Genomic DNA, 19,797 nt, shown 5'->3' on the forward strand with positions numbered 1-19,797 from the left:
ATGTTACGACATGTATAAAACCAGGGTAGAATCCGTAACCTAAGTGATAAAAAATCTGTTGAACGTGAGAGAGATAAATCACAGACAAGTAGCACCTTTGATTGATGACGGCCATTTCTTTTCCTACTCCCCGACGCATTTTTTACCAGTTTTGTATACACATCTATCTACATGAAGAATGTTGCTGTGGTCTCTATTAGGTATATCATACCTACTCGTAGATCTCTCAAAAAGAGCAGGATGCCCATTGCTATCCCATTTAATTTAATTTACAACTTTGAATTCTATGTAAAATTTTGAAGACTTTCTGTTTTTTACTCATATAGAAAAAAAGGTTAAAAAAAAACCTTAATGTCACGTAATTTTGTTATAAAAATTCTTTTGAATATGCATCTGCCACTGAATCTATATTATAGGCGTATGAATATTGGATAATAATTCATGATTTCCCAATGCAAATGGTTTCGTACAATTTTAAACAACAATTATTGAACTTGAAATTAAGGAAAGTAGAACTAAACTACTTTCCTACCTCCTCAACCTCAAGTTTTATTTTGTAGCCAATTTTCTTGTTTAAAACCAAACCAATTTAGAAAAAGAATTACAGAAGACTTAGTTACTTTACCTACTTGCTGTAAAACGACTAGCGAAACATTCTTCGGCACAAGAAGCACTGTAGTGTGCCTGTAGCCTTTAAAATATTCCCCAAGCAGGGATTCGGGACGAGATGACCTGAATTATTCATATAGTTTATTACCAAGAGGTCGTGTATATTACCTCTTTGTCGCAATTCAAGGTTTTAACCCTGAATTTTTATTCTTTCAGCTATATTAAACCTAAATCAAATTGAGTAGGTTTCTATTGCACTGCATTGATTTGAAGCGTTACTAATAGTTGTACTAATAGTTGTAGTAGTGTAGTGTAGTTTGCAACATATAATTCCCTTCTTGAAGAACACGTTTGTTAGCCTTAATTCAGTTCAGTCTTAGTTTTCAAAGAACTTACTATCCCTACGCCTAATGGTAAGCCCGCACTGCGAAATTTCACCGCTCTTTTTTTCCACAGTAGATATTCTGTAACACAAATTGTATGAAACCGTTCGAACACGTATTTTTTTCGCGAGTGCGTGCGGCTCATATCTTACAGAATAAAATCACGCGGTGAAAATTCGCAATGCGGTATTACTCTGTCGGTGTAAAACTTTACTTTGTTATACAATAAATATTAATGACAAATTGAAATATTAATAACGATCATTATATTTTAATACACAACTCCAAAACGTACTAATTTAAATTAAAATCCCTTTCCCAAGAATAACAAAAGTAGAGAGCGCTCCGAAAGTAACTAAAAATTTAAATGCCTCTAAGTAGATACCTAAATGAACGAAAGCCTTTGTTTAAATAGGTAAGGTAAGTCTCTATATACATGTACATAGGTTTTTTATAGACTAGAAGAGAATCATGAACGTGAATATTTTTATTTGACTACATATTTTTTACGATAATAATAATTTAGGAATAGCTAACGCGTTCAAAATACCGGAAAAATATGGAGACTGAACAATTATTTTGTTAGGAATTTGTGTTAATGGCCTCATATATCTGGCCATTTTCGTCGGTGTAGGAAAATATATTACTCGAAAACACAATTTCCATCGAAACATTGTTTTTTACTCTTTTGGACTACATTATAGTTACAAAAGTTAGCGTGGATAAAATTCTGATAAATATCTTGTAAACATAAAATCTATGTTGGAAATCTTCGTAACAGTTAATAAATCGATTTAGAAACCTTCCGTCTGTGAAGGAAAAATAGTTAAGTAACGAGCTTAGGAAAAGTTTGCGCCAAATTTTCTTGTCCTAAAGTATTACGTAAAAACTTTTATACTTAGGTCGAGCTTAGCTTATGAACTAAATTGCTTCACCGATCAACACACAACATTAGACAGAAAATGTTAACCGCTTTGCGGTAACGGTAATACGTTAGATAAAATCAAAACACAATTTTTACTCATAACGTTTATTGAAAATAATAAACATTTTTAGTCCATCCATAATTTACAATCGAATTTATAAACAAAAATATTCTATTTATATGCCCTTACATTACGAGTTGTACAATAGTTGTAATTGCTTTGAGTAAATAAATAAATGATTGAAAGCGTTTATGTAATAAATTAATTTATAGAAGTTATGTTGAAAAATATAGTATAAATCAAAATAAAAATTATTCATATTGCGAAATCAAGAAAGTTTCGTGTTTAGGTGAATTTGGTGAAATGGATTTTGTGTAATGAAGGACTAATGTAGTATCGAATAGTGAGTATCGACTAATGTTAACGTCTTATTGATCGTAAACGGGAATGATTTAGCCAGTAAAATCGTTTAAAGGCAATTCAGTAGTTTGTCAGTACGAAGCCTAAATATTCATAATTGACATTTAGAATTTGCAGCATTCTAAACATTTTAAGAAAAAAAATTATACTTTCAATTCTACATACCTAGTTTGTTGGCACTTATTAAAATATTTTTACTATTTTAATACCTAGGTAATATTTACAATGAACTTGCGATAATATTAACTTGTGTAAAATAACGCATTTAGGTAGTTTGGCTTCAGCCTGACGTTAATAAAAAAATGTTCCCCAAAATAGGTATAATAATAAGTACTACTTAGATCAATTATAAATCGTGTTAATAACTATTAATAGTAGTTTGCAATGTATAACTTAAACCAAAAATTCATGATATATAATATCTGTCCCGGCTTTACTCACGTGTTTAGTTGACGTTAGCCCGACTAGTTTCGAAACCCCGCTTCCGGAGTCCTTTTTCAAGGGAGTCAGTTCGCGCACGCGTCGCGATTGTGGCCATTGTGACTGCGAGCTACGCGTGCCGCTGCCCGTAGAGCCCGTTGTGAGGGTGGCTGAGGGGGGGGGGGGGGGCGGGGGGGGGACAGCTGCACAGGTATTATATAATTATATAATATAATGGAAATCACTCACGATAGTTTAGACGCAAAAAAATAATTTCATTTTTCAGATAATTAAAGTTATCAATAATTTTCAAATCATTTATGATATTGACTAATGACTATATAAGTTTATTTTAGGTTTGAATTTACACAAGTCAATATCTACATATTTACGATAGCATTTACAACATTAAAAAGCCCGTTTTTATCAAATAGTCACTAAAGTAATTGAACTAGACTTTTTAGGTATACATACTATGTATCTTTAATATCACTTTTGGCAATGTACAATTAGGTAATAACATAATTTTAACAACTTAATCTAACCATTATTTATTTTAGGGAATTTGTGCACCATAGTTATCGAAAGTTGACTAGAATTTCTAAACTAATGTGTGGTTTAGAAAGCATCTAAAATACAATGAGGCAAATACAATATTTAGATAATAAAACCTATAGACATAAACAGTTTCAGTACGTAAGATTGTAAAAAAACAAATTATGTTATAATAGATCGATAAAAAAATAATTAAGTTTTAAATCTATCTATGTGAAAACTTAGTAGTCTTCTGCAGATCATTGATTAATTATTTAGTTATGAGTTTCAAAAAAAATCAGACAGTCAAAGAAACATCAATGCAAAAATTAAAACAATTGATACTGGAAGTATAAGAAGACAGCATACCATAAAGCTTAACACTAGATTTAATACAAGGCACTGCACTGCCGTAAAATTACATTTATTTACAACAATATTATTAGCAAGTAATAAAAATAAATAAAATATAGGTAAATTCGGTTAATTAAGAAAGCAACAACGAAGCACAAACAGTTAAACTACTTCGACTACAGAAATGGGTGTAAATAAATATGACTTGTAAAGATAAAAAGGACTATAATCCTAGTCTATGAAATATGTAAGCAATAAGCAAGATTTATAAGAATCATTACTAGTTTTAACTCATTAAACAATCTAGAGTTAGACTTTAGAAAGTACATTTAATATGAACGGTTTATGAAATCATATTTGGACGATTAGATGCAGTCACTATTTCGATAAAAATTTGTTATTAATCAATTCCAAGTCTTTTACAATAGGTTTTTTAAGTATTATAAAATAAGAACCGGGCAAGCTCATTAGCGCATAATAATTTCTAAGCTTACAAATAATTTAATAATCTCACTTTATGTGGCCTCTATTAATAACATTTATCGCCTAAACAATTTCCTATTATAAATACTTACAACTTTATTGCACCATAAAAAGTCTTCGAAAATAGGAGCGCTATAGAGGTGTTTCTTCACCAGACTCACTGTACGGTAACCTAACAACTTTCGTCCCTGCTAAAACACCAACACCCTCTAAACAAGATCTTCTATTAGATAAGACATCCTTTAGGAAAGCTCTTCTAGGACCCGCTAAATCTGTTCCGGTAATGGACCTCGTCAACTTTTTCAAAGCTGGTAACTTTAACGCCTCTTCATAAGACGGAGGCTCATCAGTCGGTGTCGTTAGTGCTCGACCACCAAATGGATCCCTCGAACAAGTAGGTGATAGCTCTCTAGAGAAATAGATCGTGTTTTCTCCATTTCTCGTAAGTTGAGTTTCAGGTATAGGTTGATAGTTAACAGAATTATTTGTAAAGTCTTCTAAAATTTGTCGTGCACTTCGAGCTGTTGTTAGAACACCCGCCCAGGATCTTCTGTTCTGTATTTTGGCTTCGTGAGATCTAGCACTATCGGCGATGTTATTGCTTGAATGTGTACTGGCAATTTTAACTCTAGGCCTTCTTGGTGGTTCATCAAATGAAGCTGCTTTTATTGTTTGTCGATTTGGTCTTTCTTCTGGCTCCATATCTATTAAGACTCCAGCGTTAGAAGTGTTCTCAGCTGGATCTTCTCTAAGAGCAGCATCAATACGCATAGCTTCTGAATATGATGGTACTATGGCACAGTTGCCCCGGATAGCTGCAAATAATTCAAGGCTGTCTACGGTAGATGCATGTGACAATGGAAGTGTCCGTGGAGGTCTTGTAGCGGAACACAGAATTGCACTTTGTTCGTCAGCTAATGCCCAAGCGTAATTTGTGGCAGGAACTGGTGGCAATGTATCCGACAAATGTGTTTCTAAATCTAATTGTCGACTAGGATCTAATTCATAGTTTGTACCAAAAATTTTAGTTATCTGTAACAAAAAATAGTTTTTATGGTAGGATCCCATAAATACATTATGAAGCCCAAAGATAAAAATATTAATTTAAGCTTACCGTATAATGTACATACGCTGTGTTACATTCTATAATAATCCTAAGAGGCCAGGAAAGAAGAAGGCAGGATAGCGTCCAAAAGAGTAATTGAGAAGAGTACCAGGGACACCGATCCGAATCCCTAGGAAGAAAAAGGCGTTTTAATGAATGTATATTCAAAAAGTTTTTTGCTGGAAATAAAACATTTGGTTACTTACCTGTAAGCTACCATGTATTCTTTGAAGGAACTAACTCCTATTAAATCTAATCCTTCACGCATTTCCATAAAATCATCGAATCTTTCATGTTCTGCGAAAAATCTTGACCTTTGGTCTTCGAATTCTGAAAGAAATTTGTATAGTATAGACCCATATTATTGTATGTCAAAAGAAAAATAGTTGATTAAAATACGGTGGTAATAATAAATTGATGCGAATATGATTAAAATTGATTGCTTTTGTAAATGAGTACATACCGAAATATCAATAAGCCGTCTGATTGAAATAATTGTTCAATAGTATGTATGAATAAATGAATGAAAACATAACTTTACGTGGGTACACTGAAATAGCACATAACTAGGTATTATCATGAAAATATGTACTATTAATTTCAAGTATGTTAATTACTTTACAAAAGCCATTTCATAAAGTTACCTATCTACTACCAAATTATGATTGAATTTCACTTGCAGGTGTAGGTAAGTTCATCAAATTATCAATTATTCATATTATTATAACCACAATTTAATATCTTCTAGGCAATCTAAGCTCAGAATATCGATAGCATATTAGAACAAAAAATAATTTTAAGTAAAAATATAAGTTATAACTTGGATGAAAGTTTTTTATTTCGATAGCAATATTTATAAAAGTATATCCGCAGTAGTTACCACTAGCTGCTTCGATATTGGCGAAGGCGAAACCCTTGCTGAAGCGTACTTTAGTGATGGGTGTATTGGAGTCCAAAACAAGGTTTCTAGATGCGTCACGTTGCCCGCAGCATGCGTGTGCGAATGACGTGCTCGCGCTGTGGGTGTTCACTCTCTCATAATAGACCTGACAAAAGGTTTCATGATTAACAGAGGACTCTCCGTTGTTCGTAGTTTGCTTCTCATTTGAATAATAACAAATCAAACTTGATGTAATTTTCTCGTAATTTTTGTAAGACTCGTTCTAGAAACTAATTAAAAAAGGAGGAGGTTCTCGATTCGTCGGAATCTTTGTTTTATATATACTGTTGATTGCCAGGTTTAAAGATTTACACGTAAATTCTTGAGACCGTGAGACTTTGAAACTTAATATTTTAACGGAAATTTGGAAAACTACAGACATAGATTCATTGAGTTTGATTGCCTGGCATTCAAATGAGAGCCTAACTACTTTTGTTTGAAGTGCACTGCTTAATGTTTAAGTATCATAAATACCTAATGATAACATACCTAATGATAATTTGACTGGGTATCCATTAGAAATTTACCATCTGAGATTCTTTGCTTTTAAGCAGCTTTTAGCTTCTTTCAAACAGTTCAGAGGTGGCTCGGGCGACCCGCTGAAGAATTCCCCTAGAGATTTTTGAGCTTCCCTTTTAAACGTTTTATGCTTCTTGAGTGGTTAGACGCTCAGGTAATAGTAGCTTATGTGCACCCAGCCAAACATTTCAGGCCTGGATATCTAATGACCTGCTCATGAATTTTCCGCTAGTTATAAGCGGTAGATGCGGCGCGGTACGACAATGCCGAGCAGAAAAATTATGGGACCTATTACACCATTACGATTGTTCGCATTACTCCAATACGTGAACGCAAGCTCTATAAAAGAGCAAATTCAGTGTAGCGTATTTTTGCGCATGTACCTAAGCTGGTTCTTGTGTGGGCGTATACGCACGTCTTTTGTCACACGCGCTTCTCTTACGAGCGTAGACGCGCTTATATACGCGCGAGACATCACTCCATGTTGCTACTACCTGACCTACTGGCTCCACCGAGCACGCCAGAAAGAGCGCGTGCATGCCATGTGGGTGGCGTATGCCATAACAAGCGTAAAATGCGCAAAAAAACCATAGTCTCAAATGAAATCACTCAACAAACACAATCAATATACCTACTCGCTCTAGATTTGCATACCGCGCGCAGCACCGCTCGCTGCTCCGCAAAAGTCATGGGTAAGTGATAATAATAACTGCTAAATCGTGCTTTTCCAATAATCAATTTTTTGTGTGTTCCAATTGCCAAGCGAGCTTTGTGATTTTTCATGGCAAAGCTACTTTGCAAAAAGCGCGGATTATAATATGCCGTAGGTATTTGCGCGAATTATGGGAGATTTAGCAGAGATGTTTTGAATTGGAGCACAGTAGCCAAAGCCAGCCTTACCTGCTCCCGTTGCACCCTGCCTCTTGATTGGTACAGGCAGGCCGGTGTCTGTTGATTTATTGTATCGCTATATTTAAAGGTATATTCTCAAAATCACAATTAGTTTATTCAAAATAGGTAACTTTAGGTAACTCAAAACCTTATATAACTAGTGGTTCTTTCCGAAATTAGAGCTTCCGATATTATAAAAACGTTTGCTTTTTTGGCATTTTTTTCTATGTAATGAAGTGTCAGTGTACATCTAACTGATATTACTATTATATATTCTGTGCTGATATTATTACTGATTAGTTGCAGCTGTTAAGCTAACCATTTCCAGGACATATAAATTATTGCCAGGACAAAAGAGATCTAAAAAGAGCACCTTTGATAGCCTCAATCAAATCGGGCTCTAAGAGACAGACGGATGAACAAAGTATGAATTCATAAAAGTGGATTCGCGGAACACAGAGCTCACTTAGCTCGATCATAGGACATCTTTACGATAGTCAAAGCACGTTACTATTACGTAAGCACGGAGAGAAGTTAATATGATATATAATATAACAAAATTTCAATAGGCATTAATCATTTTGAGTGATCAACCAATCACAAACGAACCTATGCTTTCGAATTGAATTTCGAATGTTTTTTGAAGGAGCATTTGTGATTGGATGGTTACTAAAAATAGTTAACACCCATTTTTTTTGGTCTTTGTCAATTGTAGGGGATTACTTTAACAGAGATAGTCCTATATTAACTTCTCTCCGTGGATAGAGTGTAGTAGGTAGGTAGGTAGGTAGGTACTATCTAAAACGGAACTCTATTATGAGGGAAGATAATACGCGAAAAGCTATGCATTTCTCAGTAGCTATTATAATCCAGGAGAGAACTAAGAAGCCCCGCCATCGTCACGAATGGATAAATCATAAATGTCTGCATAAACCTTTGTGCTTTGTGCTTTGCATAACTTGATGAAAGCATAACCATTTTGAAATTGACGTGTACCTATTACTATTTGATGATGACTTGGGTTTATAATATGTTTAGTATTACTTATATTATTTTAGTGTAATTATCCTAGCAGATATGTAGCATTTTGCACTGAAAAGTTCTTACAATAATATTTTTATCATTAAGAAACGATATTCTGTTTGGATTAGTATGATTTGCTACGGTTTTCTGGACAAAGAAATAATTGAATACTTATACTTCATTTATATCATTTTTATATGAACCGGCTTACAGTCTTTTAATTTCAATTTAAGGCCTTGGTCTCGTAAGGCTGTCACTCCATAATGTAAAATTTAAATATCAGTAGGAGTACGCGACAGTTCGAGATGGCAGGCGGGGTGGGGACGCCGCGCACGCAGAAGCTGACATAGATGGTGTGCTTAGTCAACCACAAATGGAAGAAGAAAGAAAGAGATTTTACAAATCTACAATAGCTCTATTTGTATATCATTAGGTACCTATATTATTCGATTGTTGAAAGTTTCTCCCTACCCATTGTGTTGAATCAACGTACTTTATCGATCGGAAGGAAAACGAGTCAATGAGAGGGACAATGTAATGAACGAACGTGGGGAAACTAATTGGCCATACTGACTACATATTGGTGTACCTACCCATCATACGTATTATTCCTACCGAGGTGGTACTTACTATTAAGGAAATAGGTATTCTTACAGTATTTAAGGAAATAGGTATTCTTACAGTAGCTTCCCAATATATTTACAATAATATAATTTTTGTACGACAAAACATTCACAGTTACAAAAAAATCAGTGATCTCCATGATAGGCAAACTAGAAACAAAAATAAGCTAGCTACTCCTGCGCTCCGCCTCTGGAAGGTGCGAAAGTCATTTGTGGGAATGAGTGTAATATTTTATAATAAAATTCCACAAGCAATTTTAGACTTGCCTTTACACAAGTTTAAAAAATGTGTTAAAAGTATGCTCCTAAAAAAAGCATATTATACAGTCGCAGACTATGTAAACGATAAAAAAGCTTGGATTTGACTCGCTCCAGCAATGCACGGGGCTGCAATGGCTTGTATAGTACGGTATAATAACATTGTAAATTGAAAAATTAAAAAGAGCAACCGCCGAGTTTGTTGCTGGTTCTTCTCGGTAGGAACGCCATTCCGAACCAGTGGTAAATTAAACCTGACTATTCATAAGCACTTTTAAAAAGTTTACATGAATAAAAAAACATTCTATTCTATTCTATTATATTAAAATGCGAATTAAATCGTATTCCGTCAGACATACGATTTCAAAGAACTGCCAAATATTAACATTCCTATAACTTATGACATGAAGATAGAATTGATTATTATTAATTCGGCCATAGGAGTGTTTGTGTGTTTAGAAGATTTAATCCAAATCATTCATACCCAGCACCAAATGATCTCCTTTAATTCTTTTCAAATTATTAATTAATATGTGAAACCCTCTCAAAACCTTTTGGTAAAAGGATTTAAAACTGGGTTTGAGCAGGTTCCGTACCAAAAATGTCTTCCCGCTCAAAGGGTTTGGAAGGTTAAGTATACAATATGTTTACGCTCAAGTGAAGTTTTATAGTTGTTCGCGTGTATCATGATTTAATATGATTAAATGGATGGAATGGATGGCTTATGAAGTACCTATACCTACAGTTATATGAAGTACCTATACCTATAGTTTTACTATTCATATACTTTACCTGTGTGGTGGTGTAGGCGTCTCCGTTACGGTACCTTGTGACTTGTCGTTTTCTCCTCACGTAATGGTAGCAAATCGCTTTCCACCTGGAGGAAAAGTTTACTATAATAGAACGTGTTATGTACCTTTATACAATAGTGAGGTTAGAGGTACAACAGCGATTAATCTTCGTTATTTTATCAGGGGAATAATATGAGATTGATTATTATTATTTATCCGATACAAAATTGTAATTTGTAACTTTTTAGTGATTTAAATGCCAAATGAAAAAAAAGCAGAAAAAGTAATAAAATAGTTTTTTATAATAGATAATTAGGACAGATTTATCATAATCCCTTTAGTAGGCTACTGAAAGGTTACAATGATTTCATGCTCTGGTAGTTTGGCAATTTAAACTGCCTAAAAATATAAATATAAGTTATTAGGAAATAAAATATTTGTAGCAAACTCAAGAAATATAAATTAAATTTAAGTCAAAAATAATCCAAACAACATAATCAGAGTAATCGAGTTACTTATAGCGTTACGGAGGGCGCCATTGTTTCAAATCAATGAATTTTAAATTCCCATCTGCAAAATTTTGCGACTTTTGGAAGCTTTTTATTTGAAATCTATAAAAGTAAATATTGCAATATCTCAATAATGTGCTTTCTATCCGAGTGCGGTGAACCCCTAAAGGAGGGTTATGTGTTTGACCTGTATGTATGATTATGTATGTATGTCAGTTCCCATGTCCACTCATATCTACTCAAGTGCTAACGGCCGATTTTGAAAAATGACACGTCATTATATTCAATAAAAAGTCCTGATGGCGCGTCACTGGGTATTTAAAAATCTTAAAATCAAAATGGCGGATTTTACGTGCTTTAAAACGCAATAATTTGATTTTTTTAATCCCGTGGAGGCTAAACATTACTTTATTACCATTTCTTTCTCGGTACACTACACTGAATAAATCTATCCTATTCATAATATTTTTTGCTTGGTTCTAAAACTCAAACCACACTATCACTGTGCTCAAACCGCATGCCTACAACAGGGCTTGACATTGGAGTGTAGAGAAAGTTTTGAGCTACAATATTCATGCCGAAGTTTAACTAGTTGGGCAGTAATATGTCAACGCAAAGTTCAAATATTCAAAATTCTGAAATCTGTTTATATAGACCGGTCGCAAAATGTCAAAAAGTTATAGAATACCTAACCCTATTAGTTTGTAATGACTTTCTGTAATGATAAAAGTTGGAAGCTGTTGTACATAGCAATAGCAAATCCATTGTTTGTGTGTAACAAGATCATTGAAAATAAACTTTTTTATAATGCCTGAGTATAAACAAAAAGATCCGCCAGCCATGAAAAATTCGTAAATTTTAATTTCTAATTATTGCCGAGTATTTTAGGTCGCCTTAATTATCTGCCATTCTAACAACACCATACATAGCATGAAAAAGGTGCCGTGAAATTAGTAAAATATTTATGTACAGTACCTTTTCGGGCATTTTTATTCCTCTACTTATTAGGTTTTAACAGAACAGCTAACCGATTTATTTTTGTATACATAATATTTAAATACCTATAATATATTGAAACTAATATCATTAAACCCATTTAATCCTAAGTACCTACCTAATTTTTTTTTTTTTAAACCCTGCCTGTGGTTTGGACTGCATCTTGTTCAGCCTACACATTAACATGAATTCACACCATCAAGACTTTGAAACATCTTTGAACGAATAAGAATAAGCAAAACAATTCAGTTTCAATTCCGAAAAAAGAATTTTATTTCTTAAGAGGCTCCCAAACGCTATTCTTTACTTGTTTGGTCAGAAATCAGACACTCTTCTTTCTTAGACGAGCTTAAGCACCAACAGGCACGTTTTTATATTCAACCATAAGATTTCTGAAACTGATAAACTCCAGACCAGACTTGATACTGACTAAACAGACTGACTTACCAGACCCTTGGTGTCGCCGTCCTCATAGAGTGTACCCTCGCACTGACCGCTGCAACATCCACTCGCTTTGCTAGCTGGATCCTCGCCGTACTATGATAACACTCCACCAGGTACACCAAGTACAGGAGCAGCACAAACGCGATAGGTATGTATGCGTAGCCCACGTCGCAAGGAGACTCGCGAACAGTCCTCTTTATTGGGTACCTGAGAGACAAGAAACTATGAGCAGGTGAGTTGTGTTGAAGCAGATTTTTACTTTTTTTAGCGAAAGAGTGAAGTACCATAGTTTAGCAATCGTATATTTAACAATGCCTTAAATGGCTGTCATACGTGATACGTCTGGAGCTACCTTCGCTTCCATTATATTCGACATCAATGATTGCTTCCAAGGTTGCATGTTGGTTTTAAACTATGACATTGATATCGTATTCTTACTACTCGCGATATTACGTGACACCGAGCAGTTTATACAAGAACTGTCGAGTTTATGTTTCAAATAAGAATCACGCGATCTACTCGTAAGTGAAGGACGGCACATGGGGACGACGGCGGAAGAAATACTAAAGTCGTGCCCCACGCTTGTTAGTTTGTGCCTGAACTGTATGATTGCTAAACTGTGATAAAACTGTGGTTGAGTTGCGGAAGATCATTGCTGCAGTGATGAGAAAGAAAGTATAAAGCAACTTTTAAAACATAACTAAGCTTCTTACCATGACTCCGCCCGCAGTCGGTTGTCAAGTACTTCGTGACTAGTTTTCCTCCATAGCCTAGGGGAGTTATTTTGTGTTACTGGATTAACTACTTAATATACACTACAAAGCTCCTAGCTCATTTAACTAACGTAAATAATAAATATTAAGTTTTACTAATTTTTTATGATAAATAAAATTTCCTTTCATTTACAAAGGTATCGATTAATAATTAATTAGGTAATTCTACATTTAACATTATCTAGCGTATCTCTATAGTCTATTCTCTAGTTTCAAGCACCAAGGGATTACAAGAAAAACTAGTCTACAAAAAAATAATTCACTGAGAGCATACTATTAACTTAATTTATTTACAAATTATTTATAAGCTTTTGTTTTTTAATTAAATAAATAAACTGGTAAAGTAGAATTCCAGTCTAAAATTTTTTAGAACTGGAATTTATAGTCAAGATATTCAGATGACATGTATGTGTCACATTAGACCCTAATGCAATGTATTAAGGTCGAATATGACACATATCGTCTGAATGGTTCCCTAAAGAAGCTCCTATCTTGACTTTGAATTTCAGTGTTAAGAGCCAAACCTCACAAGCGCGAGTAAATTATAAATTAGGCAACGCTGAACCATGGCAGCAAGACGCTTTGAGTCACGCAATCGCATCAAAATATCGTAGTTTTGCGTTGTGAATTCGCATCGCGTTGCAACGCAGTGTGCAAACGCACCGCTGCGCTGCGCAACGCGACTCATCGCTCGTCGCTCAAGTGCGTTTTGCTCCATATAGTCCGTAAAAAATGACCCCTCACGCGCCATTTTGACTCTATGGGTCAACAGTCATGTCAAAAGTACGGTTCACCTTTAAAATAAGGACTAAAATCGTACTTTTGACATGAACTTTGACACAAAAAGTTAAAATGGCGCGTGAAGAGTTAAATTTTTCGCATTATACAAACTCAAATACTAACTATGCATATTTGACGCGTCGCGTCGCGTTGCGCAGCGCATGCGTAAGTGCGTTTGGACCTTTATGATAACGCGAGTTATAAGATGATGTGATGTAACTCACGTGTTGAGGTCTATGAGTTCCCGGTCGATCTCCGCGGTGTTGCACCACACGACGGAGCCGAGGCAGCCCACAATCATGAGGGTGAGGAGGAAGCACTTCCAGTTGCCCTCGCGCCTCAGGACCCCGCCCAGGCTCTGCTGACGCGGACGCTAGACATAACGAATAAACAAACAGTTGATAATAAATTCTTTATAAGAAAATTTCAATAGACTAGATGATGCCCGCGACTTCATCCGCGTGGATTTAGGTTTTTTAGAACATTTTACATTTTACTTTGACATAATTGTGTTTTAACTCTCGAGTTCTAGCAACGTTTGGTGAGACGTAAAATCTTATACTAAGCGTACTGCTCTCGATTAGGACGCGTCCGCGCGTCTCCCTTCCAATTTCCTAAGAGTTTGTCCGCTCCCACCTGGGCCGCAGATTTAAAATAATGGAGGTCTCTCAATAATAAAAACATTTCCATTGTAACAGAACATGGAAATATTATTATGAAATTGGATTCCCATTTGGATTGAGAAAACATGAAATAGGATATCACATTTTTATTAGCGGATCCAATAAATATTTTATCACAAACTCGATAGACCTAAACAACTTTACCCCGGGTACGAACTACGAGGTATATTCGTCCCCTCCTCCAAATATGTTGACGTAGGCCGTGGAGAACCGATCGTATGGACTTGGCCTTATTTACACTACCTTAATAATACCCGGGGATTCTCCGGGGACAAATATTTATGGACCAGATGAGCTTTAGAGACCGAAACTCGTTTTCGCAAAATGGGACTTTGTTAACGTTGATAAAAGTTTACATGGAATTTATATTTCCTTAATACTTTTTTAAAAAATAGAGATAGCGAGCATATGAGCAGGGGGGTCACCTGATGTTAAGTGATTACCGCCGCCCATGAACATTTGCAGCACCAGAGGAACCGCCGATGCGTTGCCGGCCTTTTAGGAATTTGTTGGTCCGCCCCTTGAATAACCCCATGTTGTAATCTAAAGGGAACACCGCCGAAAGGAGTTGATTCCACAGTTTGCATGTGCGTGGAAAAAAGGATCTGGCACAACGGGTGGTCGCAGTGCTCCAGAAACCCAGGTGGTGAGGGTGGAATTGATTGCGGTGGCGTGCGGTGCGGTTGTAGAAAAATACTTAGATCTTCTAGAGATAGATTTCGTCTTGAATTCTATGGTTATTACAAAAAGTAGTTAAAGCAGTACATAATCAGTATTTTCATGCTGGAATTCTTTCAGCAAGAAGAGCACTTTGAACCAGACAGTGGTAAATTCACTTGACAATTCAAAAGCACTTGTAAAGTTTTTGAATTGTACTTACTTCTATTTTTGTTGGGTGTTCGTTGTACAACCAATGCAATACTTACCTACAGTTTTGGGATTGTCAAATTGTCAAACTCATTTTTGTAGTATTATTCTACTGTGTATAGTCGGCGACAGGTCGAGATGGTAATCGGGGAGGGAACGCCACGCACACCCGCACAGCCCCTGCGCTAACCTTAGACTGTAGAACATTTTGCCTTGTGGTGGGTCCAAGGCCTTATATTATTTGCCCGTCTTTAATCCATTAATTCCTTACTACCACACCCTGTACTAAAGAAACATAATCCTCTTAGATAGGAAAATTAAACAAAAGCCATTGTTTACATCTTCACGGCACGTTCGCTTCAATTCAAACAGTTTTAGTAGATTTTCAAACAGATTAAATGAGCTTGAACAGTAAATTATTATCTATCTGAGAGATTAGTTAGCAAAGACCGTTATGTAAGCAAAAGTTGGTTACCGATTTATGACGCAGAAAGTTGAGTATTTGAGGCTCTTTAAGAAAGATATGATTTGAACTTGTGACCTGGATTTACTAACATTAAAGTTATACGTTTAGGTAAGATTAGATCCCCAAGTGAAACTTTTTACGTTACACCCGAGTTACTGCTAAAGTGGCTAAAGTATGGATATGTCACACGACATTCATACTAAATGACTTAGGTACTAAGTTAGGTACCCTATCATAAATAAATTATATTCACTATAACGCCTCGAGTGTGCAATAAACAATTGTTAAGTAGTTTCCTTATAGAATGTTTATTCAAGAACTGCATTTTTAAATGCATAATAGGTTATGAGATGAAAAATACTAATAAATATGTAGCTTTAATTTTAATTATTAGTAGCTATAGATACAAAAAATATTAACGCACTAAGGCTTTGATGTCTAATAGCAGAAAATCTTATCAATTTTGCTGGAATTCTCAAAGTCTTCATTATTATCAAAGTATTTAAGGTTTTACAACTCTGAGCGTAACGTCGAGCTTGTTTATTAAAATTTTGGAATAAAGTTACAACGGCGGTGAATGATATAGATAAATTGATTGAAGTAAGTACTTCGAACAATTTAACCACTTATAAACAACTTAACCTCCAATCCGGGTTTATTAGTCTTGGGATGACCCTAATATGAATCAAACGCAGTTCCGATGTCCACAGTCTTATATTCAGGTACACTTGTAACATCCACTTAGTTTATATCTAGCTTAATTAATCACCTAGTACTTATATCTCGCTTAATTACTTTTATATCGTCCATCTTTTTTCTCTCGCTCCGTCCGTCCGACGCCGCTACCACTGTCACACCTCCACTCACGGGTGACAGATGGCAGGTTTTCTGTGTTGCCTACAGTCGTCCATCCTGCTCCAGATATGTCCTCATATCTGACCACTCGGCCTTCCAACCGAGGGTAATGCCCTCATACCCATAACTCAATAGGAGCAACATAGAATACCTTAACAGTCCTATATTATAATTAATATGATTAGTATAATAATTCCTCTAACAGATCAAAGCTAACATTGTTAGATTTAACAAGTGCACAAAACAAGTGCCAATGAGACCTACAAAATACTGGTATCAATAATCATTATGTACATTGCAATCAACATCTTTAAGTCTAATTCTTATAAATACACAACAAATCACACTGAGATAAGTAAATAGTAAATACTATAAGTCATTCTGATTTAAGCTTGATATTAAGAAAATTGTATGATCTAGTTATTGTTAGTGATATACGTATACAACCAATTCACAATAGTATAATCAAATATTGAAATCAACACAATTTATGTTAATACTTAATACAAGGAAATTATAGTGAAATCAATAATTTTATTTTTACATATTATTATGAACTACATATTCTTCAAGTTTGTATTTGTATTTAGTAATACGTGAATAAATATTTGCATGGCAAATGTGGCAATACTAATTATGAGAATTATAAAACATCTTTGGTAATTTGCATTTAAAGCGAATAAAATATAATCAACCTTAAACAAAACAACAACGAGGAAAGAAAAGAAGGATAGTGAATTATCACCAACTTGAATTCTGAGTGCTAAGTACTCTATGATTTTAAACAATGTCACTATCAGTGTTCAATTAAAGTAAGTTTGTTTGCCCTTTCCTTCTTACCACTGTAATGACATGAATTCTAATCCTACATAATGCTCTAATGCAACACAAATTACAATATTTTCACTAGTATATACATTTTAAGAGATATGGTAAGAGTTGTTGGATCCCATTGACCATTACTAACACTTTATACAAAATTAATCACAAAGTTTTACAATATACTAATGAACCTAACTACTTCTGTAGACTTCATAATTTCTTTAAACTTAAAAATAAATTAAAAGAATATCTTATAATCCAATGTTCTCATACAATTGATGAATATTTGATATGAGTTGACCTTGATTATAATGTCTTTGTAGTGTTTCATGCATTACCAATTTGATTATCGTGAATTGACATTTAATTATTCTCAAGTGGTACCTACTGATTGACACCGTTGAAAAAAAATAAATAAAAAAAATATATATATATATTACAATATAAGTATGTAACGTAAAACAAATAATAAGAAAACAATATGCCAATCTTTAATTGCATATATGTAGTATTATACTAAGCAATATCGGTAAGTATATGAATAATGATTGTAAAATAATTTTGCAGACCAGAAAGGCAGAGATGTCGGCACAGATATTATGTGACCATATTTTGTACTCTACTTGAATAACAATAAAAGATAATTACCTATCAAATTGAGTTATTGAATATTGAACCTATGTCTACGAAGTCAAGATAAATAATATGGTTAAATGTAGTTGTTATTATTAATAAGTACTAAGATCGAAACAAACCACAATGTATTCTAAGGAGACCCCAATAATCATATTATTCCAGAAATTTAAAGAAACATGAATCCACTAATTGATAATGATACACACAGTACAGATCACTATGAGATCTACAATGTGTAAAATGTAATCCTATATTTTCAAATAACTGAGACGACTGCCTCTGACTGTATCTCGATTGTAGCACAACAAATACTATTATTAATATAACAAAATAAGTCACAATGATGTTAGCCAAGGTATTATTGTATTATTATAAACTCGTTACCTGTGATGCCCCATATCATCCTTGCACTAGGGGCAGATGCATGCATAACTGTGTCTACCATAAGCCCCGTAAGTGCGATAGAGAGCGCAACAGACGGCGTTTTGTTGCCCCATTTTATTGTCTCGCAAGCAACGAGTCCTTCATGGCACTATAGACTTAATTGATGTAACATACAATAAAATCTGATTTCTGGAAACTTCCATTCTTGTACATTCTTGAGCGCGTAAGGACGAACGATGCCAGAGACCCTCGTCCTCTTATGATAATATGGTTAACTTGAACACGGTGATTGAGGACAAACAGCACCAAACGCTGCACCAACCCAGCGTCATGCTGAGCCGTGAATTGCCGCATCGGTCACCGTTGCTTGTCTCGTGTCAGTGTGTAACAAATGAATGACAAAGATGTAGGAAATTATTTCGTGATACATTGGTGTACTTATACGCTTTAATAACATATCAGCGATCCATACATTAATACCTAGCGAGTGAAGTAAGCAAGCCTTCGTGCGCGAACTGCTTATATAGTCTATTGGAATAGATGTTACTTGAAATAGTATTTAAGAATTTGCTCTTTACTGTGCTGTTTCCACCAAACATCAACGTAATACAATGAGTGACTGCGAAGATGTACATTAACATGAACCGATATTTAGCATTTACAATCAGCATGTCATTTTAGATCTACTTTAAAGGGTCTATACAACTTCTAGCTACTACGTACCGAATTCAGCAAGACATAATTAATATATCATTACGGAATACGTCAATTATAAGAACTTTAATTTGAATTTAAGTAACCCTTGAACATTAGTGAGTATCTGCTAGAACAGGTAAAGTGATTTCCAACCATGATATCTACTTCTGTACCTCTATTCTGTAGATAAATCTATTATTATTAATAAAAAGGATACACCCTTTCCACTTGCCGACCCCGAATTAGTCTGCTTGTTTTCCATCAAATTAACTAGACTCCCTCTTGTCACCATCGCGACCCGATCAGTTGCTGAAGTTCATACTGAAGATCACCGTCCACTCGCATCGGGATTATCGAATCAGGTTTTACCAGACTATTATTGTTCGTCATTTTCAGACGCTTCGTCAGCCGTTTTCCAATTCGTTTGTTGGTTCTTACTAGGACCAGCTTTTGTCACCGGAATACGATCCATTGTTTACGTCAGTATTGCCACCTTCCATTTGTCATTCTTGATTCCTTATTCTTAGGTCTATATTATAGTCAATGCTGCCCTCCTTTGGCACGATTGCTACAAAATCAAAAATTTCCACTTGCTGTATGTCACAAT

General features: G+C 34.8%; 1 protein-coding gene across 6 annotated transcripts in view; it reads right to left on the bottom strand.

Moving 5' to 3' along the window:
* Positions 1–1,683: 1,683 nt before the first annotated feature.
* LOC117989536 (transmembrane protein 151B-like) overlaps positions 1,684–19,797 on the bottom strand; it is a 38,828-nt gene continuing 20,714 nt past the window's right edge. Inside the window, exons 2-10 of one of the 6 annotated variants that reach the window (XM_069503706.1) lie at positions 14,006–14,154; positions 12,942–12,998; positions 12,232–12,435; positions 10,281–10,365; positions 7,594–7,641; positions 6,115–6,280; positions 5,441–5,564; positions 5,244–5,364; positions 1,684–5,161 (exon numbers count right to left, since the gene is read on the bottom strand). In XM_069503706.1, the coding sequence (XP_069359807.1) occupies positions 4,262–5,161; positions 5,244–5,364; positions 5,441–5,564; positions 6,115–6,280; positions 7,594–7,641; positions 10,281–10,365; positions 12,232–12,435; positions 12,942–12,998; positions 14,006–14,154 (1,854 nt within the window). In that variant the 3' untranslated portion in view covers positions 1,684–4,261. Of the gene's footprint in view, positions 5,162–5,243; positions 5,365–5,440; positions 5,565–6,114; positions 6,281–7,593; positions 7,642–10,280; positions 10,366–12,231; positions 12,451–12,941; positions 12,999–14,005; positions 14,155–19,797 lie in introns of all 6 variants that reach the window. The other 5 variants (XM_069503707.1, XM_069503709.1, XM_069503708.1 and 2 more) reach the window with 5 other exon arrangements.

Source organism: Maniola hyperantus, chromosome 16 (genome assembly GCF_902806685.2).
Source record: "Maniola hyperantus chromosome 16, iAphHyp1.2, whole genome shotgun sequence".
NCBI lineage: Eukaryota > Metazoa > Arthropoda > Insecta > Lepidoptera > Nymphalidae > Maniola > Maniola hyperantus.